At 42.0% G+C, this 26662-nt stretch overlaps 1 protein-coding gene across 1 annotated transcript in view; it reads left to right on the top strand.

Annotated features, from left to right (window-relative positions):
• Positions 1-3062: 3062 nt before the first annotated feature.
• Positions 3063-26662, top strand: part of tmtopsa (teleost multiple tissue opsin a) — a gene marked incomplete at its 5' end in the record, with an annotated part of 55890 nt that continues 32290 nt past the window's right edge. The window contains 2 exons of the mRNA XM_084546863.1: positions 3063-3435; positions 10766-11094. Coding sequence (XP_084402989.1) covers positions 3063-3435; positions 10766-11094 — 702 coding nt within the window. The remainder of the gene's footprint in view (positions 3436-10765; positions 11095-26662) is intronic.

The raw sequence follows: 26662 nt of genomic DNA, 5'->3' as shown, positions 1-26662 counted from the left end.
TGTCTGGTGCTTTGGTGTACGGCCATATTCCAACAATATCAGCTTCAGCTTTGCTTTGTTTGTAGTGATAATTAGCAACTGTTAGCATGCCAAGGTGCACAACAAAGTTGGTATCCAAGGCATACTGGGCCTGCTCAGCATTGTTAGCATTATCATTGAGGGTATGTTACCATGCAGACACTGGAATTAAGCACAAAGGCCCACTGTGGGAAAACAGCCTCACAAAGCCACTGGCACAGCTGTATAGTCTTGTTAATGCTGTTAAAGGCAGAAACGGAACAAAATTGGTCACAATTCTGCTGTGAGACAACATAATCTGCCACAGGATCATTTGTGATATTCCCTAAATGAGAAACAATGAGCTTCATTGGTGTCGGTCTTCCGGGAGCCTCAGTCGACTGCTGAATCCGTGACTACCTTCTAACCTAATTTTAGGTTCAAATTTCGTTGTGTAATTTGTACATTTGGCTCGTGGGGAAGCACAGGAGAGAACATAATCACAATAAACTGGTAATAAATGCAGAAACATAATGCAATTTAATAACACAGCTGACTGACCAGCTTTGGGTGCCAATTTATTTTGTCACCGTTTAAATCTAACTCCAAATAGTAAGAATAAGTTGGTCTAGAAGGGACCGTATCTGTGCACATGGTGACATTTTGGTGCATGGTTAAATGAACTATTTTAATTTAATACTTGTTATTACTGTATGCCACACTTTATCAGTCTCACATTGGGGTGAACGGATAAGATTGTGCAATTGTTTAGGGCAAGACAGTGTTAATGTGATAATACGATAACAGGAGACCATAAAAGATCAGATAAATGGGGAAACAGCCATAAAACTGCTTCCTGGGGGCACCTTCCCTCTGATTTACACATAACATAGATGCTGCGTTATGACCTTCTAACCTCATTTGCACTTTATCTTCCTGGACATCTCCTCGGAGTGCAGCCACCAAGTTGACCCAGGAATACGACTAAATACCAACTGCCCGTTCCCACTGCGCCGATTAAACGAGGGTGGTATTCACAAAGGAGCCCAAGTGTCTTAATTCAAGTCAATTAGGCCTGTGTGTGGGGAAGATGTTGTCAGAATAAATGTCGCTGTACAGTTTTCATGGGTAATTACCTTGCTCCAGTGTGACAGGGGGCCTATTTGGCAGGATGGGGTTAGAACAGACCATGAAGGGGAAGAATAAGTTTCCCCATCTGATTCTCAAACTTTCCATCCTCATGCAAAGCCAGGAGTTGCAGAGGGCGCACTTCTATCACCTTGCTTTTACCAAATGCCAGCGTTTGACTGCAAGGACTGGCTTTTAATTACCAACCAATTGCTGACATTTTTAACCAGTGCTTGACTTTTCCCGTGGCTCATATTGATGGAAATCAGGAGCAGGTTGCAAGTTGCTTTCTTAGCAGATCCGCACACAGAAACCAGCTTCTGCGGACCCTGCAGCCAGATGCAAACTGTTCTCTTAGGAAGTCATTAGAGCGCTTTTGTATCTGCTCGCTGTTACTTGAACATGATACTCATTTGGAACTAATTAAAACAGGACATGCTGTTCCCTCCGCAAAGAAGAAGAAGAAGAAAAAAAGCAACCGTATTTTGTGGCACTTTATCTGCCAGGCAGGTAACACCTGAGAGGTTAGCTTAGCACTGCGGAGGACAAGATAATGCTTGTTTGACTGAGAGGGGAGCCAAGGTTCACAGGGTTTGCTATCTGCAAACAAAGACTACAGCTTCTCTCAGCCTGCGGGAGAATGCATGGACACCAGGAGGGAGGATGCCTGACACACATCATGCTTAAGCATTTCGCTGCTCCTCATTATTCCATCCTCAAACCGCAATCCCTGAAGTAGGCTCTATGATTTCAGGGCTTGACAGATGGAAAAGTATATCTTTCTCAAAAAGTAAAAGCACTATTGAACTCTGGAAAATGTACTTAAATTGATTTCCTCTGTGTAGAATGGATATCGATGGCAAAGCAGTGTCACTGACTACTTCTATATTTTACCCATTGTTACACTGTGACCTTGTTATAAAATTATAGTCTTGAGAAGAACCAAATTAAGTCGCCTGGAAATAACATGGGAGTGATTCACTCTATTGTGTGTGGCTAAATCTAGAAAATGAAATGCTTTGAAATACCCATCACTACCTCAAAACCTTTATCCAGTGGTAAATGGTTCTAGGCTCATGCATAAAAGAGTTGTTTTTATGTCCCAAATCAAATAATTAGAATAAATTAAAAAAAAAATCACATTAAACGATAGATTTGTTCTAGTTCATTATTTTATCCACTTTTAAAGTGAGGACTGAGGAAGAGTTGCTCTGCTCCTGAGATCGCGTTCAGGACCCCGGACAGCGCCGCGCATCCATACGTGCTCAGCGGACGGTGGCGCGGCACCACAGGAGGGAGAGCAGCCCCTCGGAGTTCAAGGCGGACTTCAGGAGGATCACGCTCTGAGCGCAGCGGGCTGGCGTTAGTGCAGCTTTTTTGGTATTCTCTTTGAGACGCGCGATTATCGTCCGATCGCCGCTGGATTTTTTACGCGGCACTACCACTTTCCCTACCAGACCGCCGGCGTGATGCGCTCCACCTCCTCCCCCCAGCCCACCCCGCCACGCTCCGCACTGAACGTCAGCTGCTGGAGAGCGCGCAACAGCGATTTAAACACGGACAGAAAGGGAAGCTGTCTGTCTGAGAGACAGTGTGCATTGTAGACAGCCACACGGTGGAGCAAAGCCCAACCAAACATTTCTTTTTTTCTTTCTTTTTCTGCCAGATCTCGAACACCCCACTCCCTCTGAACTGAGACACAAAGTTTTGACAACCCCAACAAACTATTTAGTATCCCACATTTCTGACTGGCTGTACCTTTTCTACATTGACATTTTCTAAGCAACAAGTGTTGCTGGCTACAAGACACATCTTGTCTTTTTATTCTTTTTCCACACGGGAAACAAACAAACAAAAAAATATATATATTAAAAAAAAAAAAAAAAAACAGTACACAAATGCCGCTCAGTGTGCCACCGCAGTGACACCGGATTGCCATGATCGTGTCCAACGTGAGCCTGAGCGGCTGCGCGGAGGTCAACAGCGCTCTATGTGCCGGCGCCGGGGAAGGGCACCTGGGGGGCGGATCATACCGGACGACCCTTACCCCGACAGGGAACCTGATCGTGGCCGTGTGCCTCGGCTTCATCGGCACTTTCGGACTTATGAACAACCTGACAGTGATTGTTCTCTTCTGCCGCTACAAGATGCTGCGGTCCCCCATCAACCTGCTCCTGATTAACATTTCCATCAGCGACCTGCTCGTGTGCGTACTGGGGACTCCGTTCAGCTTTGCGGCCAGCACGCAGGGAAGGTGGCTCATAGGAGATAGAGGATGCGTGTGGTACGGCTTCGCCAACTCCCTCTTTGGTGAGTAGAAATGCGGGACGTGACGGTATTTGTCTTTTTCTATCTATAATCTGCTGTGTGTATGCGTTGGTTCATTTCAGATGTGGCTGTGAACGCTTGTGCGCGGCGTGTAAGGGTCCTTTCCAAATCAACGAGATTTTAAGGTGTTAAGCTTCACTGCTGCGGTCGAAGAGAAGGTTTTGAAAAATGAGACAAAATATTATACTTTCTCCGCACTGTGCGTCTTTTACAGCCACATCAAACTTCCAGGGGGGGAACCTGAAAATCGTGGCAGCACACATGAAATGCAGGAGATAATCACGTTGCTTCTGCGCAAAATGTGAAACCGCAAAACATTTTATTCTTTCGTTTGCATGTCCCATTTCTCATCCCGGTCAATGCATTTCTTTTCATTCATTTTGGGTGCAGTCACCCAGCAGTGGCGGATCACAGAGATCGTAAACGTCTTGTTAAAAGTGCAGATCTTATTATATCTTACGGTTTGCCAGTAGCAGACTAACTCAGAGCCAGAATCCCCATGTTGCTGCTCATTAACGCATAGAGTACACATCCGTGGTCCTGGTGATGCCTTCCCGTGCAGATGCGCAGGTTTTTGTCCAGGTGAGGCTCAAAAAATAGTCTTGTGTAGCTCTTGGTGGTGCGGCACTGGTCATCATCTCCGGATGGGGATGCGTAATAGAGTGTTGAATCACTTCCACAAATGTCTGAAGCTGCATGTGTATATTCATACCATAAGATCTCCGGGGGTATTTATGGGAGCATCTGGTGTGCTTGGCGTGCTGGCGCAGACGCTCAGTCATTTGTTCAAATGTCATTATGAACTCCAAAAGAGTGTCACAGGACTGTGAGCTGGTGATTTGGGTGCCGCACGTACTGTATAGGCAGCAGTGTGCAGCCTGCTATTAAATGGCCGATAAATGCTTGTTATATAGTTGAGTGGTTGCCTGAGGCGAAGGAAGTCTCCTCACTGTTCATTTAGTAGTGCATCTCTGTGGGCTGCAGGGACGCAGTCTAGGTCCAGGCTACCGATGCATCAGCAGCGGTCGTTGCAGAATAAAATCACCCAGGGGAAATTGTGTAATGAGAAAGGGGACGGTGGTTTTACCTTTGCTCGGGAGTGCTGATATCGATGCAAATGTGTTCAAAATGATGCAACTGAGATTAAGGTGCACACTCACTCACCTGGAACTGGGCCAGGCTCGAATGCTGTTAAAAGCCAGAGCCCATTTTGTAAGAACCAGGGGTGATATATAACATCATGAAGTCTAATCATTATATTAATCAAACTTCATTGAATGCGTTTCAGTCATTGGGATGTAATTAGTTTGGAATGAAATTTAAGAAAAAAACTCATTTGTGCTTCAAAGATAAAAAAACTAAACAAAAAATGTTCTTCTGTCATCAGGAGTCTTCGGCCTGATTTGAAGTGTTTTTAATGAACATGCTTTCTTGCTATCGGCCCAAGTAATTGCTTTAAAAGCATTAACAACCTTTGAAGATCACAGAGCTCGGGATGCTTGGATTTTAACACATTCATTTTGTCCGTCTCTGATGTTACAACATTTTCAGTGGCATATGTTAAAGGAGTTCTCTCTGGCAGTCCAGTCAAAGGATGTCTGGCAGGTTGTGATTTGAAACCGAGCCCTTAGACTGACTGATACAGGAGAGAAAATGCAGTTGGCATTATAGTCACTCAAAGTGGTGTCATTTTTGTTTGCAGTCAGACTGAAAAGCCCTCAGAGTTCCTTTTCGGTTACGCTGGCTGGACGTGGCTCCTAGATGCTTGCAACATGTCATGTAACATTTGCTGCGCTGAAGTGGTTATATTACTTAGCAGCTTTGTTTCGAGCAGTGTAGCTCTGTTCACTGGTGATCAAGTGAAACTATTGCTTTTTACAAGATTAAAAAAAAAAGTACATTTGATGAAATATTAGGAGATATTGCTGAGAGAGAGAGACCTCGTCCTCTCTTTAAAGCTGAAAATTGGCTAAACACTGGTAATCCGTTGCTAAGTTTGGATAAAGGGCTTATAAATCCTTTCCAAAGGGTTCCCTCACATTCAGTTCAATACAGCTTATCTCCTGATGCTTAAAGCATTGCTCTAAGTGGGGCAGCCACTGGTAACCACCCACGATCTTATAGCAACACACAGCCCAAACATCAAGGCTTCTGATACCCGATGGAACTAAAGATTTCAGGTATTTTCCAGAGCAAGGTTATGGCTGACTTAGCCACCTGTTTATACATCTAACTGCTTTTAAGTACATGTGGAAAAGGCTAATCTTGTGTTTGCTGCCTAAAACAGTGTCTCCGTGGACAGTTTGATTCATTTGTAGTCACTTTGTAGTAATTTTCAACATTTAATGACATATCTTCACAGTCATTTGGTGGTTTTGTATCCCCTTGTGATCAAATCTGCATTTCTTTGTGGTAGCTTTGTCTCTCCTTTAGTCTGTAGGTGACATTTTGTAGGTGGGTTCCTAACCCTTTGGGCCCCAACAGATGAAGGAACTACAGATATACACATGTTACACATGTGTATATATGTTTTTCCCACCACGTTTTTTTCCTTGATCTGTTTCTACAATCTTCACAAAGTATGGTCAACTTAACTAAACTGAAATTTGCTTTCCTTAAAAACTACTGGAAACTGACAAAGTTTTAAATTCAAAACGCAGTCTGAGATAAGTTGGCAATTTCCAAAACAGGATTACTTCATTTCATGTGAAAAAAAGCAAGCCTCTGTCATCCCTCAGAATCTGGATGTACTCTGTCTGTATATATATCCGCTGCCTCGCTAACTCGAGTGTTATAGTGAGATTAAGGGGCGTCTGAAGATGTGTAACACTGACATCCACAAGGAGCCAATTTATTAAAACCTGTCTGACAGGACTGTGGCTTCTGTGAACTAAAACATTGCTGGAAGACTGACAGAGTGTGTACGAAAGAGAGAGAGAGAGGGAGAGAGAGGGGGAGAGAGGGAGAGAGGGCTCACAGACATCATTAGTGCCTCCATTGGTTATGGATGAGTAATTTCACAATGGACTCGTGAAAACAGAGAGAAAGAAAGAGTGAGGGAGGATCAGAGACAGGAAAAGTCAAATTGATTGTTCAGATGAATAATGCTGGACGCAGCTCTGACAAAGCGACAGTGTCTGTCTTCACCAAACCCTCTATAAAGCCATTCCCAGCGATCGATGTTCCTTCAAATTAGGGGACATCACTGTCAGTGACAAAAGACATTGTTAGCTTGGTGTTAAGACGTCGTATTCCTGCTCCTTCTTCATCATTGATTTCTACTTTTCGCTCAGAGACCCCTGCTTTTAGTTTGTCGTGCCTCAGATTTGTGACTGACTGAACAGTTCAAGACCCACTACTTTGACTTTACGCCAAGAGCACCAACTGAAGACAATTTGTGGAGACGCGTGTGCTCCCATCTGCAAACTCAAACTTTGTACTTTCTCCTTTGCCATCAGCCTCCTGGCACTCACTTAGCCACTTCACCTCTTCTCTCCCACTTCCTTGCATTTTCCCGTCTCTCTTTTATTGTTTTCCATTATACTGCGGAGGAATGGGACACAGTCTGTTTTTTTATTCATTTTTTTTCATTTAGTTTCTTGTCTGCATGTCCCTGCATACCACCGCCTGCCTCCTCTGCCTCAAGTGGCACAAAGTCAGTGGATTAACACTGCATTGCTGGGCCCACTCACCGCATACTGAAGTCAGATTAACCTCCTGCACAGACACACACTCACAGACAACACAGATGTGGGCAAAGAAACAGATGATCACGCACTAAGGAGATGAAATGCGCATCACGCCTGCACAGGCAACACCTGACCTGAGTGAAGTTAATTTGTTACGACGGTACGAAGAAGTCTCAGCGGGGAGAAGGAAAGCAGAACAATGCCGCTCCACGATAAAGGTCAGAGTGAGCGAACCAGCTAATGAGCCCTGGTGATAAATAGTGAATAAAGCAGAGATAAAAATATGTTTTGGGGGAGGATGATAGCCATCCGGACCTAGCTATATATTTGTGTGAATCATATCTGCACTTTCTACCTAGACCGGTCTACCTTACGGGGAGACAGACCCTCTTCATTCTGGCGCAATCACAGTAGCTTTGAGCACCAGTGATAAATGAGGAAAAGTCACTGGGATGATACTGACTTTAGGAACAAACACGCGGCTCTGCTCGGTCCTATGTTTTTCATTCAAACCGTCTTTTCCTGGATATACTGTATCAGAGGAGCGACATTGTACCAGTGAGGGAACATCATAGAGACAGCAGAACAAAGATTGAGCTTTTCAGACATCACATCAGGAGATGTTTCATCTTGGAATATTAAATTTAGACGGTGCGTTTCACCCTGCCGGAGGACTAGAAAACAGAGAGAGGGTGATGTTTTAATTCAGACAGTAGGAAGTTATGTTCCAAATTTTGCGGAACGCCATTACATGGAGTCAAATCGTCGCCTATAGTATGTGCAACCAGTGGAAGTTAGCCTGAGGATGGAAGGTTTCAGTAAGCAGTATTAAAATTGGACGCCTCTGTATGTGTGTCATAGACGAAAGCCAATTAGCTTTATCAAATTTAAAGTAGGATTTATTTTGGTAGTCACAGGAAACCTTTGTTGGTGTCTCTCTCATCTGATAGATTTACTACGACACATGCTTTCAACCTCACTCGACATGCATGATCTCACGCTGTTTAGTTCAGAATGTCTCTTCTTTGCACTGAAGCATTCGTTCCCTCTGTTATTTTATACAGTGCATCAGGGAAACTAACAATATATTGTCTTGTTCACAGCCTGCGGCATTTACACATGCACATTTGGGTATTAACCAGATGTGACTGATCTGCATTAATTACAATTTATTTGTGTCATTTTAAAAGACTTTTCTTTGTGTTGCATTCACATCAGGTTGCCAAATCAGTTGTTAGTGCTGCGGGATGAAACACTGAATAAATGAAAGAGCCAGCTGTAGTTTTAGGTGGCGTAAACAATCCCTCATGTTAATGAAGGAAGGAAACTGACAGGGGAACTCCAATATAAAACATTATGTCTGGCACAATTAGAGCCTAAAAAACAAAGGATGACGGTAAACACACACTCTGATCACCAGTGGTGTGGTTTTCAATCATTGGGGAGTGCTGAAAAATGAGAAAGACATACATCATACATTGGGATCAGCGACAGCTGTGTAGTTCCTCCCGCCAGTAGGGGGAGACAAAGGTTCCGCACCTAACCTTTGGTAAGGCTTAGTCCCCAGTTGTTGTTTTGGGGTAAAAACTTTATGTCCACTGATGCTAGTAAGTTCACAAATGATCATATTTTACTGTCCTTGGTGTAGAAGTGATGACAGCCGTGGTTGAAAAGAAAACCTAATATAAGAATTAGATTAACGGTCAGAAGTAATCAGACAGAGAGAGACAGCGGTTTCTGGTGTCCGAATCAAACTCTTTCCTGGCACATTTCTCCTCCCTGACACTGATGTAAAACTTCAGCTCTTCCATCAGACAAGTGTGACCATTCACAACACATTAGTCAATCAGCAAGAAAGGCTGCAGTTTTCTTTTCAGAGAGTCGGATTAACCTTCGGTGGGCAGCAACCGAAGAACTGCCGCTGTGATTTTCTGTGGCTTAATATAATTGCAAAATGATGCAGCCGTGTTCGAAATGTGTTCGCTGTAATGGTAAAACACCCAGTCGATATCCGTTGTTATTCATTAACCAATCGCTTACAATACGAACAAACACAAAGAAAACTTCATCCTCTGTTATTAAAGATACTAGTAAAAGACCACTGCCGAATGAAAAAATTCTGCTTTAAATAATAATTTGTGTCAGATATAGTTTTTCTTAAGCATATGACAAAAGTGCTTCTCTCATTTAACAATCCATACATTATTAATATATTTCTTGGGTGCATGTGTTTCCAGTGTCATTACATAATCCTGCACAGCACTACACCAGTGTTTACCACTGACACCCAGATATTATAAAGACGACATTTCAGCTCACTTCAATAAAAATTAAAATAGTCCCAAGACGCTTTACAGAACCTCCTGGCTGACGTCAATTAGCCCAGTGGTTCATTTCAAACCTCACAGACCGCAGACGGAGAATAACACAGGATAGAAACGCAGCACAGATAAGCAGAGTTGGGCATCTTCTGTCAAAAATCTACTGGAAACATACAGTATTTGGGGACTGGCTGCTCTGAGTCAGCCCAGATCAAACAGAACCACACTGTTATGAAACTGTGTTGACTATATTTTTTGCAGTAACACAATAATAAAAGCCTGGAGCTTAGGATTCTGTGCGGGAAAAGCAAAATGAGTCTAATATCTGGAAGCAAATGGGTTCAGCAGTCAGGGGTGTACACAGCGTGGTCAATGTATTTGCGCAACATAAGCGCACAACAGACACAAAACTCTTCTGCAAAACCGTTGCAGAGTGTATCTCCTTCTAATGCCTCTCATTTTTTTGTTTGCCTTCCTCACCTTTTACCTGCATTCATTCATCATGCAGAGTAGTCAGTGAAAGGTAAGGACCGTCTTCTTTAAGAAGCTTCCAGTTCAGGTCCCTTCATGGCCTCTGTAAACAAATGGGTGTGAAGGAGGGCCTCAGGGGTCATGATGGCTTTCAAACAAAGAGCAAACAGGATAAACAGGGGGTCAGCACAAACACTTATCTCCAGCTTCCTCCTGCCCAGCCTCTCATATATACAGAGAGATGTTCGCAGAGAGGTTACGGAAAGGAAAGAAAGCTTCTCAAAATATCTGCATTGAATTTCATTTTATTGTCCCCGTGACACGCCGCCGTTAATAATTTACCGCAGTGTGGATCTGCCGCAGGTTCCGGAATGTGATCTGAAATATTAGATGATTCCGTTTGCTACAGTTTTACTATGCTGCACACTTCTCGCTGGCAATTATGTTTTAAATCACGCCGTCCCTGTGAACTGATAAACCGTAAAGCTCCTTTTAGCTGCACTTCTGATTTCAGAATAAGACGTGAGGCTTTTCATCACGGTGACTGTGCGTGTTTTCCTCACTGGAGAAGATAAACACTGGGGCAGAGCGCACTCCTCTCCCGTCTCTCTTTTATGGTCCAATTAAATGTGAAATAACATAGTCAGACATCACAAATGGAAGAACACACATGCACATGCTGACTAAAGTAATATGTTTGCTCGCATAGTGTATTTAATTCCTTGAGTAAACTGTTGACGCTGCATATTAATCCACATTTTGTGCCTGTGTCTACACCACAAGCTCACAGATAATGGTTTCCTACGTGTGTGTGTCCTGTCCGTCCTGTAGGCATTGTGTCCCTGATCTCTCTGGCTGTACTCTCCTATGAACGCTACAGCACCATGATGACCCCCACTGAGGCAGACTCCTCCAACTACTGCAAGATCTCCCTGGGCATCATCCTGTCCTGGGTGTACTCACTAATCTGGACCATGCCACCACTCTTTGGCTGGAGCCACTATGGCCCAGAAGGTCCTGGGACCACCTGCTCCGTTGACTGGAAGGCCAAAACAGCGAATAACATATCTTACATCATCTGCCTGTTTGTCTTCTGCCTCATTGTGCCCTTCCTGGTGATCGTGTTCTGCTATGGGAAGCTGCTGTGTGCCATCAGACAGGTGAGTCAGTGTGGGGATGCGGAAGACACAGGGGAGCCTGGGGAGTCCACCCTTCCACATTAGCTGATTTGTTAAAGGTCATGGTCACATGACATAATTATTCACGTGACACACTTAGTAATTTATTGAGGTTACACTGTGATAGAGTGCACCATTGTTTTTTAAAAGCTGTATTGCTGTACATGGCAATCTCAGGGGTTTCATTCCTGATTGATCTGGTGACACCTACAGTTAAAGGTGGTAACGGCAAGTGTGGTTTAACACTACAAGTAACAGAATTCAAACAAACCATTTATTGTTGTTTTTATAAAGAAGTTGGGCAATAATTGGCCTTTTTTTTTTTTTTTTTATTCCGTGAGCAACTGTGTTCTGATTTGATGCTCATCATCAAGGGACACTCTGAAAGAAGTTGATTACCTTGCAGAGAAGTTGGAGTTGTTCAGTGCTGTCGTCTGCAGCTCTTCATCTAACAGCTCACTGTGGCTGCTCCTTCCAGTTCCATTACTCCCTGCAAAAATTCAAAATTATCGATAGTCAAAAAAATGCCAGAAATTAATAGTCCTCAAGTCACAGTCTCAAGACAATAATAATAATAATGCAACTCTTTCACAATAAAAATTGATTGTTTTGCCAGTTAAAGGGGAATTACCGTTTTTTACAACCTGGACCTTATTTCTGGCATAAAATACAATAGTTTACTCACCCATATAACTTTGGCGTCATTTGGAATCGTTCAGAAGATAGTGAGATCCAGCGGAGCGCAGCGTATATCCATATATGCGGCGCTCTGCTGCACTAGCGTATCACAACAAAATATTGGTGAAATGAACGAATTTTGCGGCAGATAATGTGTTATTTAGAAACTGCATTTCGGTGCCCCAGTCACTCCCACTATATGGATATATGTGCTATTCCGCTGGATGTAAATATCTTCCAAGCGACTCCAAATGACAACAAAGTTATATGGGTGAGTAAACAATTGCATTTTATACCAGAAATGAGGTCCAGGTTGTAAAAAAATGGCAATGCACCTTTAAATGCTTCTAATGTTAAGGTGCAGCAGTTCAACTGTGACTTAAAAGACATTTGTATGAATGTAAATGTTGGTCACATTTATTACCCAACATTGTAGAGTATTTTTGCCTTTTTTGGGCTAATGTTTTTGGTTTTGAAGCCCACAGTTTTACAGTCCTGATGTACCCTCTCTCCTCTCAACAAGAAAGTCAACCTTTTTTTTTGTAGAAAAGCTTGGAGAACTCTAACTGTACACCACCTGCTCAGCATCAAAATTCAAACAGAGTTTGCAGCTAGCTGATGAATGCTGTGGGTCATTTAGCAGCTACAAATACTGATATTTCTATTTCTGGGGGATGGTGAAGACCAAAACGGAGCTAAAACTAGAGTGAAAATACTAGAGTGAAAGTTGTTCTTACATCATCAGATAACCAGAAACTACAAATGTACACTAACGCTGTTACATATCTCCTGGATGTGTAGGCAAATGTTAAATATATGTGTGTTAACAGTTTGCTACTGTAACCCCTAAGTGGTCACATAAGAGTTAATGAAAGTTCAATAACTTCTATCACACACAAAAAGTATTTTTAATATAACGGCATCATTACTTCAATGCCTGCTGATTCAGCAGATGTTGGGAAACTCACAGAGGAACGGCAAAACGTAATTATGTCAAAAGCCTCTAGACGCTTGCCACAGCTATATATTAAATACCCAATATTAAAAAACAAGTAAAAACTCCAATATTGACTCCTGCAATGAAAGCACCACAAGAGACAGTCCCTTTGTCTTTTCTATTAGGACAGGAGTTTCAGGCTGTCACTTAAACGGAGCAGAACGTGTATCTATCCTAGGTTCAAATTAGATAGAGAACATAAAAACGGTTTTGTACCCATGTTAAAAAAATAAAATAAAAAATGCAATGAAATGGAAAAAGATATTGTACCATTATGTGCGAATGTAAATGAAAAACATTTACGAAACACTCTGTGCTCTTTTAAAGTTTTAAAGAGCGATATAAAGTGTAAGTGCAGACCATTTACCGTAATGATTACACTATACAGGAAGCCCTTTATGTATTGTGTAATGCCATTGATCATTTAATGCCTCAGCTTGTCTTAAAGCTGCTGCATCATCTTTAAAGTGAGTCAGGTCAGATGAGCATCAACATCCATACCCTAAAAGTGTACAGTACAGTGACTTGCCCACAACTGTTTTCTGGAAGTTAAATCAAGTTCAAACTACTTTCTCCCAAACCAGTGAAGCAAAACCTACAGATGGTTTATGAACGCTTATTTTGCCATGAAGCAGCAGTTTCAAAGCAGAGCTAATTATGGTTCCAAACCATAAACTGTGGGTGTAATACACTGAAATTACCATCGGTGCAGTTACTGTAAATCCATATGGTCCAGTGCTAGTGTTTTTTAGTCAGTAGGTCATTGTACAGCATGTTCCCCTAAGTACTGTTCTACGAATCCACCACATTTGACTTTTTCTTCTTGCGCATCAGACCGTTAACATGCTCTCGCAAAGTTCTCTATGGAAAAAGATGAGGACCACTGTAAAAACCATTTGGGGTTATGACTTTTTTCACTTTAATTAATCTCAGAAGTCTGACTTCTTCCTTAGTTCTGCACTGCCGACCATGCTGCAGATGAATTCACAGAGTTGGGTACTTGGTGTGTGCACAACAAAGAAGGGCCACCGTCACTGCTGTTACCTCTAGGGACAGTGTTCAATTTAGCTACATTATATGAGGATAATTATGAGACAGATACTTTTATAATTTATTTGTTTCTTATAAGTCTTACCGTTCAAAAACTAATAATTAAAGGAAACGCTGGTCTAGGGATAAATTACAGTCCTTTGTAATGAAGATACATTTTTCCGACTGCATTTTTAATAGCATTTTTGGACAGCAACAGTGATCTGTGGCACAGAATCACTCTTGGTCTTTTGTTACTAGGTTTCATGCAAGATGCAGCACTGATACAATACAATACAATACACTAAATGCAAATGCAATCAGTTAGTTCCTTAAAATGAGCCAGAAAACGAAACTAATACATAAACCAATAGGCATTATACAAATAGGAACAATTGTTAAATTTAAAAAAATAAATAAATATAGAACAATTAAAAGAAGAAGCATGAAAAGAAGAATGAAAATTAAAGTCAATAACATAGTCTGATTCTGATTCGTGAGTCTTGTCCGAGATCGAGGACAATGGCTGCCAACATTCCAGGAGAACAGGGCTGTGAAATCAAGGGAGCTTTTGTATAATTCCTTCATAAGTAAATAAAAATAAATGGTCTATTCAAAGTGATGAACTGCATCCGAAGGTTTGAGAGTGGAGCTGGCTGTCTGCCCCATTAATAATGTCCCCCTTGTCCAGTACACGGAGGAGCTGCTCCAACAATTCTTTTTGTTATAAATACCAGAAAGTAAGTTTCTAAAAATCAATTTTAGGATTGTGAACTTATTTCTGAAGAAGCTTACATTATAGCTGTACATTTTGATTAGCAATACAATCTCTGGCAGGAGTAGAGGTCCATTTAATTTACAGAGGAAAATTGCAATTGAAAAATTGAGAAGTAATACTGTTTATGTAAACAGTAAATACAACTGGACCAAGGACAGACCCTTGGGGAACTCCCTTTATGACGGGGCAATTTTTACACACTATAACCTGTCTCAAAAAAACTAAAATATCTAACCAGACCTACTGTGAGGTAGTGTTTTTAATGCAGGGTTAACTTTCAACACCAATTCTAGGAATGATCCTGAGACGCTGGATGAATATTGGCCCTGATCATGATAATAAATATTCAGCAGTGGCTGCCTGCTGTGGGATGAGGAGGACAGGAGACTGAGTTTGCTTGGATTTGCTCCTTTCCACCCCTTGGCTGTGAACTATGGCATGAGGTAAACCGTGTTTGGTTTTTCCTCACACTGTCCCCCTCTGACCGACTGGAAAAATATGAGGGGAGGCAGTGTGGAAGGCTGCCCTTGTCTCTCTCTCTCTCTCTCTCTCTCTCTCTCTCCAGGGAAGGTACACATGTGCAGACACACACAGAGAAACAACAGAAACATGGTTTGGTCCCTGAGCCATTTATTTATTTATTTTTGTCAGGATTATATCTCACTCAGAATCTGAATCATCTTTCCTCAGATAAACACAGAGGTGTGTGTGTGTGTTTGCTTGTGCAGTGTCTGCCCTGACAAATTGCTCAGCAGCCTGGTGTGTGACACTGACACCACCCTAAACAGAGCTGAATAATAATCTAATAACAACCACCTGGTCCTCCTCTATGTACGTTTTCCTTCCTCTCCTGTTACAATTTTGTGTTTACACAAACTTTTCCGTGTTTTTTTTTCTTCTGCTGTGTTCTTTCTCTTTTCCACACCTTATCTATTTGCTGTCATTCCTCACTATAAATTGCACCCAGTTCTTTGTATTGATGAAGAAGGAGGCAGCTAGGGAAAGTAATAGTGTTTAGTTCGCTTTCTCTATTTGTCTTTGTCTTGGCCTTTCCCTACTTTCCTTTCTCTCTCATATATCTACTCTGCTTCAGCTTTAGCTTCTTTGTTTCTTTTTTTTACATTTTGTCCCTTCTTTGTGCAGGGTCACGCGTGTATTCCTAATCTTTGTTTTAATAGCTTCTCCCATCGACAATGGTATATGTAAAACAGAAGCTATAGTTCTCCCTGTCAGGTCACGTGGAGTACTGTAACACCAGCTGGGACAGATAAAGGAAGTTGGGCAACTTGGCCGGTAAAAGTTAAAAGAGCTGAACTCCCCCATCTAATAATGCGAGGCTCACTGGAGCAGTCCACGTGGAAAAGACTGAATCAAGTTTGGGTTTAGTCTAGGCAGCTTTCATCCCCACGCACAGTCTAGCCAACTGTCAGGAATAAAGGAAGACATGAGGGGAGAGTAGGACATTGTGTTATTCAAAAACTGTTTCCAGGCATGACTTGAATGTTTTACCTCGCCACGGTGTGAAAATGCGCTTCTTGTTCAACATTAAACTAAGCATCACTCTATCCATCAAACGCTCTCTGGATTTTAAGAAAAGAAACAAAAAAGGGAAGAAGACAGGCAGGCAGACAGACTCAAAGAGCCTCTCTCTGCTTGCTTGCTCCGCCAGTTTTGCCATCTTTCTTCTCTCCCTGTAATGGGAAACTAAGGTCTTCATCAGTGCCGAAAACATATGCCTCTGTCACAGATCATATTCAAAAAGCCTTTCAGTATATTTCTACAGGGACTAAATTGAGAACACTGGACAGTTAAGCAAGCACTTTATTTCCTTGTCTTCAAGTTTTGTTTGCAGAATAAGTATGAAAAATAGAACAGAAGATGTAATGTGTTACTGTCCCCACAACCTCAGAAAGAACATTATGCATCAGCATTTTTTTTTGTAGTATTTCCTACCATTAAAATAAGAACATATAGAAACGGATATTTAGTTCTTCCGTCTTTTTTCAATAGCTGCGCAGATTAATATTAACAGTGCAAAAATAGGTCTCTAAAATGAGTGCACGGTATAAATAGGGGGTGAGAAACACAGCCCCGCTTAGCCGAAATCCCCAATGACTCCATTTGCCTAAATATGTCAGGCATGGACACTTGGGAATATTCCTTAAACAGCAATATGCAAATAAAGCATGAAGACAGGACTGACCAACAGCGACTGACGGAGTAGTATTTTCAACAACCGCAAACGTCTTTGAAACAGTTTGTTGGCCCCACATGCTATACTGTTAATTAACAGTTAATTAATTAATCAGTGGTTGTGTTACTGCTGGACTCCAGTTCAGGATATGCTTATCTGGTTAAACCTTGAATGCTGTTTCTAGTTTTCGGGGACTGGTTCACAGAGTGAAGGAACACGAAGGACCGTGTGTGGAATGGTGACAGTTTCTGCTATCATCACGTCCAAAGGAAAGGAAATGGAAATGACTTGTGTTGAGATTAGGAGGAATGACCTGTATGCTCTCTAGACCTTTCCATTTCAATTGAGAGCTCTCTGCAACAGGGCCAGGTCACTGCCACTTCACCAGCAACAGCAGCGTGTGCTGTTCAATTCTTCACACCCAATTAGACCATAATCACAATGTAAACGTTTATGTATGTGACCTCAATAATTCTGTAAGACTCGAATTTTCCATCAGTATCTCCACCACCGAAGCCGAAGTGCTGCAAAATAAAGAGCTGAGAGGTGAGGGCAATATACTGAGCATAATAAGGCTTAGTGTGCTCAACATTCTACTGAGCTTGTTTTCTTGCTCCAGTGCATTACATGTCTAAGAAATACACAAGATAAGGCAAAAACCTTGTAGAAGTTTCAAGATTCAAGAACTTTATTTTGCCGTTTGTACACGCACACATAATCCAGGCACATAGGAATTCTGGTACAAACCTCAAACATGAGGAGCGATAAAGACTGTAAAAATAAAACTACCACAAAAGGGTATACACTATACAGGCTCATCATCAGTTATGACGCCCTTTATGCAAAATCTAATATCTGACTTCAAGATATTAAATAAACTATGTTTACAAAAGCCTGATGATTCAACCAGTCCAGTTCAACATAGCTGTAAGATTTCCTGGCCCAAAGACCCTCCAATAGAACTTTTCCTCAACAACACCAGGTGTTATTATCATAACAGCTGAAAGCAGCATCTCATTATTGCTCCATCACAGCCATAGAAGCGTGACACTTGAAATAACCTGGCTGAAAACAGAAAAGTAGGACCAAATATGCGGACGCACACATACGCGAACATGGAGTGGTCTTTGGTGAGATAACAGGCGGCTCCCTCCCTCGCCTTAGCATCTTTACCCTTGGTCTGAATTCATTAGGTGACTCATATGTCCCTTGCGGGCATCTAGTCGTACTCTCTCAAGTGCTACGACATTTCTCCAACACCCTGTAGGCAACGGACACAAAGGCAGACATGGAGACAGGCGGGGCGATGGAGATATCAAGAAGAAGCGAAGGAGGCAGATGAAAGAGCGACAAGGAAGAGGAGGAGGAGGGTGGGAGGGTGTGAGTGAGAGACTGTCACTGCCGGGGTCCTAATTTTGTGCTGGCCTACATCGGATATGTAGCGACCTTGTGCCGATCAAGTGCTAATGTCCTTAGCTACGAGTTGATTGTTTTTGTCCGCCGCCTTAGTCCGTTTGGTAATTCTGTGACCTGCTTCATATTTCACAAAAATAGACCGACAGTGCAACAGAGGGGGGATTTCAATGCAAAACAGCCAGAGGAGTTTGGATTCATAATCTACGCTTGAGCCTCCACCCACCTTTAAGACATCCATTAAGACACTAGGATATACACGGTTACATTGGAAGAGGGTAAGGGATCATGAGATTCTATTTTTAATGCAGCATCCTATTAAAATACCACATTTATTTCTTCTCCTTTTAAACAACTGACATTAAGCCAGCAGCACCTACTGCTATTTACTCTAGTGTTTAAACAAAGAGTGAATTAATCATACTTGTGTGTTCAGACTATGGCTGACAAATTCACGGCTACATGGAAGCTGGCCATATGAGGCTACAGACTGATGCAAACTCTTTCCATTACATGACATGCATCTAATCACAGTTGGGCAGCCTAAACATTTTCCACTAATAGTGTTATTAAGAGTGTTACTACAGTACTGGGAACTGACTCCAGTGACGTTTTACTGCGTCAGTTCCCAGTACTATTTGAGCATATGCGTATTTAACCATGGCGTTAATGGAAATAACGCACCTTGGAAGAGGGCAGCAGCTTTTGTGGGATTAACAGGTCTCTGTTGTAGTTCAATTTTTTTACAGATATGACAACATAACGGCGACAAGAGCTTGAGCTCACTTGACAGAAAACTAATTAGCTTTTATAAATAATTCATCATTTCAGGCATTCCCTGATTTGAGCTTCTCAAATAAAAGGATTTGGTTTCATTGTAAATTTTGATTTTGGTTAGCCAGTCGGGCAAAATTATATATATATAAAATTACAGACTTGATATTCAGTTAGTTCACTGAGGCAATGATCAACACATTACTTGATACTAATAGAATTACATTTTCGTTGTCGTCCCAATACTGAAACAATGATGCAGACATTAACTGCAGACATGCTATTAGTTGTTTTATTTTCCGCCCGTTGTTATTTTTTCAGAGTCTGACCTTATTTCACATTTGAGAGGGCCTAGAGTGCAGAAAAGAAATGCTGCACATGCTGCATGTGTATCGGAGGCGGAGCTGACACAATGAGACAACAAATCGTGCCTACTTACACCCCTGGTTCCCAAACCTTGCAGCAATGCCCTCTCGTGAATCCCGATCACATGTTTTTCATACAGTCCGAGATCACAAATTACTAATTTGCCCCGAGAGGCAGATGCCGTGCAGATGTACAACATCTGTACGGCATCTGTCCTGAGACCCTCGACTCAAGTGATGCTCATTACTCAGACTGTTCCATTTCAGTTGTTTTGGGATCCTGTGGGGGCTGTAACTCTTTTCACCAGAAGGAAGCAAATGCTTAGCGGCAGTAGTCAAACCCTTTGGGCTGGGGCTTAACTTACACTCCCCCCAGGGGAACAGCTGGAAAAAAAGTCCAAGAAAAACAAACAGAAATCAGTTGCAGTGAATCCCCAACAACTCTTTCACTATTTAAAACTGGAGTTAGATAACGATTCATTGGGGAAAGAAAACAGTTGAGAATGTTAGAGACCCTAGTCATCTGCGTGTCAGGTGGGCACCACCCACAGACTCCTCTCCAGTCTTTTAGAACTGAAGAAGCTACTTAGACAGGTGGTGAAACATCTTCAAGAAACTCTTCAAGTGCGGTTGCCCTTGTTTCAGTTTATTTTTTTGTATTGTGAATAGAAAGGGTCCAATGTAGTGCTCATCAGAACTCCAGGATCAGTAGACTGTCCAGTATAATATCTGCTCTGGATTCCTGGTCACGTAGCATAAAAAACCTGCTGGTCACATCCAAGCACACTGCTGCTACAGACTCACGCCCGTGTTTATTTACTGGTTCACATAATGACCTCTGATGTTCTTCAAACCAGCGGTGACTAAAACCTTGCCGCACACGCGTACACACACCGTACACTCAAACATAGGCACAGCTAGCTAGAGAGAGGGAACACATGGGATGAGAATGACTAGCACTTCTGCCGGAGATGAGCTTTGTGGAGGGCGAGGTGAGGGGGTTGAGACCTGGCTGGGAGATTATAGCACAAATTAGTTCTCTGACAGATGGGTACCAGGATGAAGCCCTTGTTGTTTGCATTTGAGCTCAAGTGTCTCATTGCCGGGTCCTTGATCTGTTTACTTGTTTCCTCTGTATTCCCTCTACCCTCTTAGCATCCATTTCCAACTCTGTTTCCGTTCCTCTGAAACATCTCCGGGCCGTTATGGTTATCGTACATGTGTGTGTTTCTCATTCTTACTCTCACATCTACACACATTCACACTCTGATTGTCCCTGCGAGTGGCTGTCTGAATCTCCGTGCGCACACACACAGTCAAACAACGGCTCATTGCATTTTCCGCAGTGACTGCTTCAATCTTGGCTTCCGCACTCGCTGTTTTAACTCTCCTCTAAGCCACCTTACTTTTATTCTCTCCATCTCCAAGCTCTCTGTGTCCCTGTTCACACATTCTTTCCCTTTCACTTTGCCATTACCATCCATCTTTATCACCTTGGTTGTCTTAGCTGCCATTATCATTTCCATTCCATCTCCACCCCTCATCACCTCTGCAGAAAGAGGACTAAAACAAAACAAGGTGTTAAGCCTAATTTTTTTATGATATGCATATGCTTCTTTTTTTCTCTTTTCTTTTTTTTTTTTTTTTACATCCAGAGAAAACGAACCACAAACAAACAATTGGTTCTTTGGGGAATATTGCATTTTCCGAATACGTCAGAGTGACCATCGATCCACAGTGAAGCAGCTTGTCATGTCAACAATTAACAGAAAGATAAAAAATGTATACAGTATATCTGCCTGAGGATAATTGTGAGTTGCAGTCTTAGAAATATCAAAATTTATTTAGAACTCCAAAGATTTTATGAATAAATGGTAAATTAATTCAAGGAGTATCCTTTGAAGGAAACCATTGTGATGATGAGTCAGTAGCACTTATTTTGCAGCCTGACAATGGATTCAGTTTAGTAAGAGGACACATTGGTCTTCCACTGAAAAGATTATACCGATCAGGCATAACATTATGGTCTCCAAAACAGTTGTGACTCATCAGAGAATGGACCCTTCTAAGGGTGTCCTGTGGTGTCTGGCAACAGAATGATGTTAGTCGGGGGCCTTTGGGTCCTATGGGACACATTTTTGTGTGTGTGTCTGTGTCAGGCTGCATCCTGCTGGGGATGGCTGCTGCCATCAAGGAGTGTCATTGCTATGGGGTGGGGGTGCCTGGTCTGGTCTAGGTGGGTGGTACATGTCTTAGTAACATCCACATGAATGCTAGGTTCAAAAATTTCCCAGCAGAACATTGAATATTCACAAGATGGTCAATGTTATTTACTTCTCCTGTCAGTGGTTTTAATGTTGTCATCCTTTGGAATCCTGCCTAGGAAACAACTTAAGTCTCCTTAAGGTATATAGTATGTAAAGGTCTGTGAATGTGAAGAACCAGCTGTACTGTACGACAAACATCACCAAATGAATCCCAAACCTCCTTTTGTTTTGTTTTTTAGAGTTCCGGACATTTAAACATATTACAGTCTTTACTAATATAATCTGTGATGAAGTGAAAACACAGACAATGCTGTTTAAATACCTGATCACAGTTGTAATGTCGTAGAACTATACTAATGGCTGGCTTATTAGTATGTCTAAAAAAAAAAAAAAAAAAAAAGAGAGAGAGTTTAAAAAACTAAATATCAAAAAGCTATCCATTGTTGTTACATCTCAGTTCTTGGTCACGATTGGGTATTGGTTTAATTGTTTTCATCTAGCCTTCATCAGATTGATTTCTTATGTTCTGTCTTACAGACTTGTAGATCGGCAAAGATAATAAATGTACTAAACCACCCTAACAGTCGTTTTTTAAGTAGTCAACATAAAATAAAATTCGATAAAGTATAGTGTTATGCTCCCTATAGAACTACTTGGCCTTAATGAACGCTGCAGTAATAGCAGCGACTGTACCAGCAGGTACAGAAGGGCCCATTACAAGGACCGTAGCTTTGAGATCCCTGACATCTGTCTGCTCCTCATTGCCAGTCTGTGGACATGTGGAGAACATGTGCAGCATGCACTTATCTGTACCACCAAGCTGTGAGACGCCAATCAACTGGACCCCAGTAAATGACAGTTTAATTGAGAAATGCCTCCTCTAAAATATGGCCAAAAGGGCAGTCCAGTCCTAAAATCCATTTGGGAACTATAAAAATAAATCTAAATCTGTTGTGAGGGAAGCCTTAATCTGATTTTTGGAGTTTGGAACATTGATAAAGACAATTCATATTTCTTTTTATGTATTTGTTTTTCTTGTACTGTGTTTGCAGTACACCCACAAGGAGCCTTTCTACATGATATCAACTGGCATTTAGTGTCACAGTAGCACTCACATAAACAAAGGATCAGCTATCATGTCCTTGGAGATGTTAACAGCCTCAGAATAAGACCAGAGCCAGCCATCAGGTAATCCAGCTCTTCCAAAGAGGTCACCGAAGTCAGGACTAAAGTCCACAGGGTATGTTTAGAGAGCACAGACTGCTCAGAGATGTTCGCATGCCGTCCTGACATTTTATATTAATGTTCAGCACAAGGGACCGAGCCTTGGAACACTGTATTTTGCATCATTTACCACAGCAGAATCTACTTAATCTATTTCTTATTTAATATGGAAGGTCATTTTGTAAGTCTTCGCTCGGATCATTACGTGGCAAATGGGCTTTTGAAAAAGTGTTAGAATTTAGACAGGGATACAACGGGCTGAAAGCCTCATGATTCAATCATGAAGGGTTGTAGGGAGTCATGACTCATGTTGAAATTTAATACGATGTCATAAATGATCATTAACTTGCTGTTTTTAATCACCAGCTTTGTTCAATTGATGTGTTACGTGTATATTACTAATGGGCATGGATTATACACCTAGGGCTTTTATCTAATCTCAGAAACGATCTTTCACAGAGGGAGCACATTCCTCAAACTTTGAATTACACTCTCCACACAAGAGTATCTGTACATCATCTGTACGGCCTCATATAAGACTAAAGGTAAGACACTTAAATGTTTGTATTAACTCTAGTCCCTTCTGCTAATGCCTTCATCAAGTTTAATCCTCAAACAGCCCATTGAAGCGGTCCCAGAGTGAGAGAAGGCCAAAATATCCTCGCTTTGCACTCGTAAGGCTTACACATCAAACTGATCCTAACAAAGACAGTCAAACAACAACATGCACAAACAGCTGAACACAAGTAAAACGACCTTTTGCAAAATACTGACGAAGGTCCTAAAAAACGTCCACAACGTGAACGCATCTGTTTGCTAGAATATGGTATGAAGCAATTAACATTCCTCCAAAGCTCTAATGCTATTTTTACAGATATATTTGGAGTTAATATATTTTAAAGTAGCCTTTAATTGACACATATGACCAGCGTCAACCTTTTAGAGTGCTTCCAAATCTGCATGCCTTTATATCAGGCCCCTACTAATCTGTGTGTTTGTGTGTGTGAGTAACAACGTAATTACATTTCAACCTTGCCCTGTATTTACTCAGGCAAATTACAGATAACAAAATTTGTTGCCCTGAAAGCATGTGCAAGCCTTTAAAAGAGCAGGTACCTCGAAACCTCCTCAGAGCCGCGAGAGCCGCTTTACAGCCAGCAGGAGGATGTATCGATAGTTCAGTTCATAATTGGAATGTGGTGATGTGACGGCACGATAAAGCCATTTATGTCACTCCAGTTATTAGAGCCCAATTTGAAAGAGCTAATGTGTTTTACGGCTGATTGAATAACAATGTATATTAGAAAAGCTGATAGAGAAAGAGAAAGTTATTTCGGGTGGCTGGTAGAAGTTGTAAGGCCTCTGTAGCTCAGCTCCCATGAGGAAGTCACTTATAACTTTTAATTGAGCCTCTATTGAAACCTAATAATGAAAGGTTATCTAGCATAATGGTAATATTTAAGATTACTGCATAGTGAAGTTGTTCCAAGTGATCCTGTATAACTTTACTTGATAGTTTTGACTCAGAGAGCAGAAGCAGTTATTTTAGTGACCCACAAATCTCAAATGTCCATATTATTTCAACTATAACAAAGGCCTTCCTGTGTGCATTACTGACCCAGTAACTCAAACCACATCGACCACATGGGTAAAAAATGATTCAATTATTCATTATTGATGCATTAATTATTGACACTTGAGCCACAGCCCTTCTCCTGTTAGGAGGCACAGTTTGGATGTCTGTCATGAAAATGCCATATACATTGAATGCGCGTCCTGTAATTCCCATCACACCACCCTCCGAGGCAAACTGGGACAGAAAAATCTGAAAATATCAACCCCGATTCTCCTCGTGCTAAAGCTTTCATGTTGGAATCCGCAAAAGGAGAGCAGAGCGCATGCAGCAAAGTTAGTGAAATAGTGTAAACCGTGGGGGAAAAAATACTAACTTTTCATCACACAGAGCTAATCGAGTTGCTTTTGATTTCATACCAAACTCAAGGCGACATAGATGAATGTCATTCATTCATTCTCTATTAGCTCCTTATATTAGCGTGGGTGGGCTGGAGCCTATCCCAGCTGTCACTGGGCGAGAGAGCTAACACAGAAAGACAAACTACTTTTCACACTCACATGCACGCCGATGGTTTATTTAGACTCACCACATTAACCCAAAAGGCATGTCTTTGGACTGTGGAAGGAGGCCAGAGCACCTGGAGAAAGCCCACGCAGGCACAGGGCAAACATGCAACCTCCACACAGCCAGCTGGCCGGCTGGCTGGGTTTCAACCCCAGAAGCTTCTTGCTGTGAGGCGTCAGTGCCAACCACTACACCACTGTGCCCCCGGTAGTTACACAAGCCATCCCATCTCTGGCTGGGTCACACATCTAAACGGAGCGTTGAAGAATTTCCGTGAATGAAAACCAGTGACAGCTTGGTTTGTGCCCTAAAGTAAAAGAGCGTCTGTAATAAGGCCACTGGCAACATCTGAAGATACGTCATTGGCCTTAAATGTTTAATTACGACTGGACCAGATTGAATCAAAACAACATGCGTCGCTATCTCACGTAGTTCCCCATCCCAGTCAAAGCTCACCACTCTGTTAGCCTTTGTGCTCCTTGTTAAGGCGGAGTGTCATGTCTCCTTATAGAGTGGACTTTGGCTGAGCTTAAGTGGTACAGACACTGGCATGCAGACAACAAACAAATGTAATTTGACCAGCTGAAGGAATTCATTCAGTAGAGATGATAAAAACTCTCAGGCAATTGTTATCATCTGACAAAACTGATAGTAGCTAATAGAGCTCAAAAAAATGAGAAGCCTCAGCCTAGCCATTTACTTGTTTGTGAAAAAAAAAAAAGGACAGATGTGTTTGAATGGCTGCTGTTTTACTCATTCCTCACATCCGTGGCTCCTCTCCTGCCCTGACCCAGGAAGCCATGTCCTAATTGGAGTATCTGAATGTGAGACAGCCTCTTGTCTGGCATTGCCAGCTTCTCCAGCCATCTGTCTGTAGGGCGTAGTAGCATTTCATTGCTGGCTGAGACAAACTCACACTCATTCTTTCAGCAAAGCAGGGGAACAGTGATGCATTCCTTTGAAATATAGCGGTCTTTCTTTGCCATATTTTATAGGCCAGGTTTACTGAGGTTGGCTGAACGCGCCTCCACCCCGTCTGTCTTTTTCCTAAGGATATAAATCTAAGATACCTCTTGAGAATACCTCATTGGAAATAGAGCAGTGGCCACGGATATACACTGCCTGGTCCAAAAAAAAAGGTCACACACTCTAATATTTCGTTGGACTGCCTTTATCTTTGATTACAGCACTCATTCGCCGTGGTATTGTTTCAGTAAGCTTCTGCATTGTCACCAGATTTATTTCCATCCAGTGTTACATTCATTTTTCACCAAGATCTTGTATTGATGATGGGAGACTCTGACTACTGAGCAAAGCCTTCTCCAGCACATCCCAAAGATTCTCAATGGGGTCCATCACTTCATCTGCCTCTCTTCTTACCCTGATGCCCCCGTCACTCTGGAACAGGGTAAATCTGGACTCACCAGGCCATATGACCTTCTTCCATTGCTCCAGAGTCCAATCTTTATGCTCCCTAGCAAACTGAAGCTTTTTTTTTTCCAGTTAGCCTCACTGATTAGTGGTTTTCTTAAGGCTACACAGCTGTTCAGTCCCAATCCCTTGAGTTCCCTTCTCGTTGTACTTGTGGAAATGCTCTTACTTTCACTATTAAACATAGCCCTGAGTTCTATTGCTGTTTTTCTTCGATTTGATTTCACCAAACGTTTAAGTAATCGCCGATCACCATCAAT

This window comes from Chelon labrosus (assembly GCF_963514085.1).
Source record: "Chelon labrosus genome assembly, chromosome: 6".
NCBI classification, from domain to species: domain Eukaryota; kingdom Metazoa; phylum Chordata; class Actinopteri; order Mugiliformes; family Mugilidae; genus Chelon; species Chelon labrosus.
The sequence above is the reverse complement of the archived record's forward strand: the minus strand, read 5'-3'. Positions and strand labels throughout refer to the sequence as shown.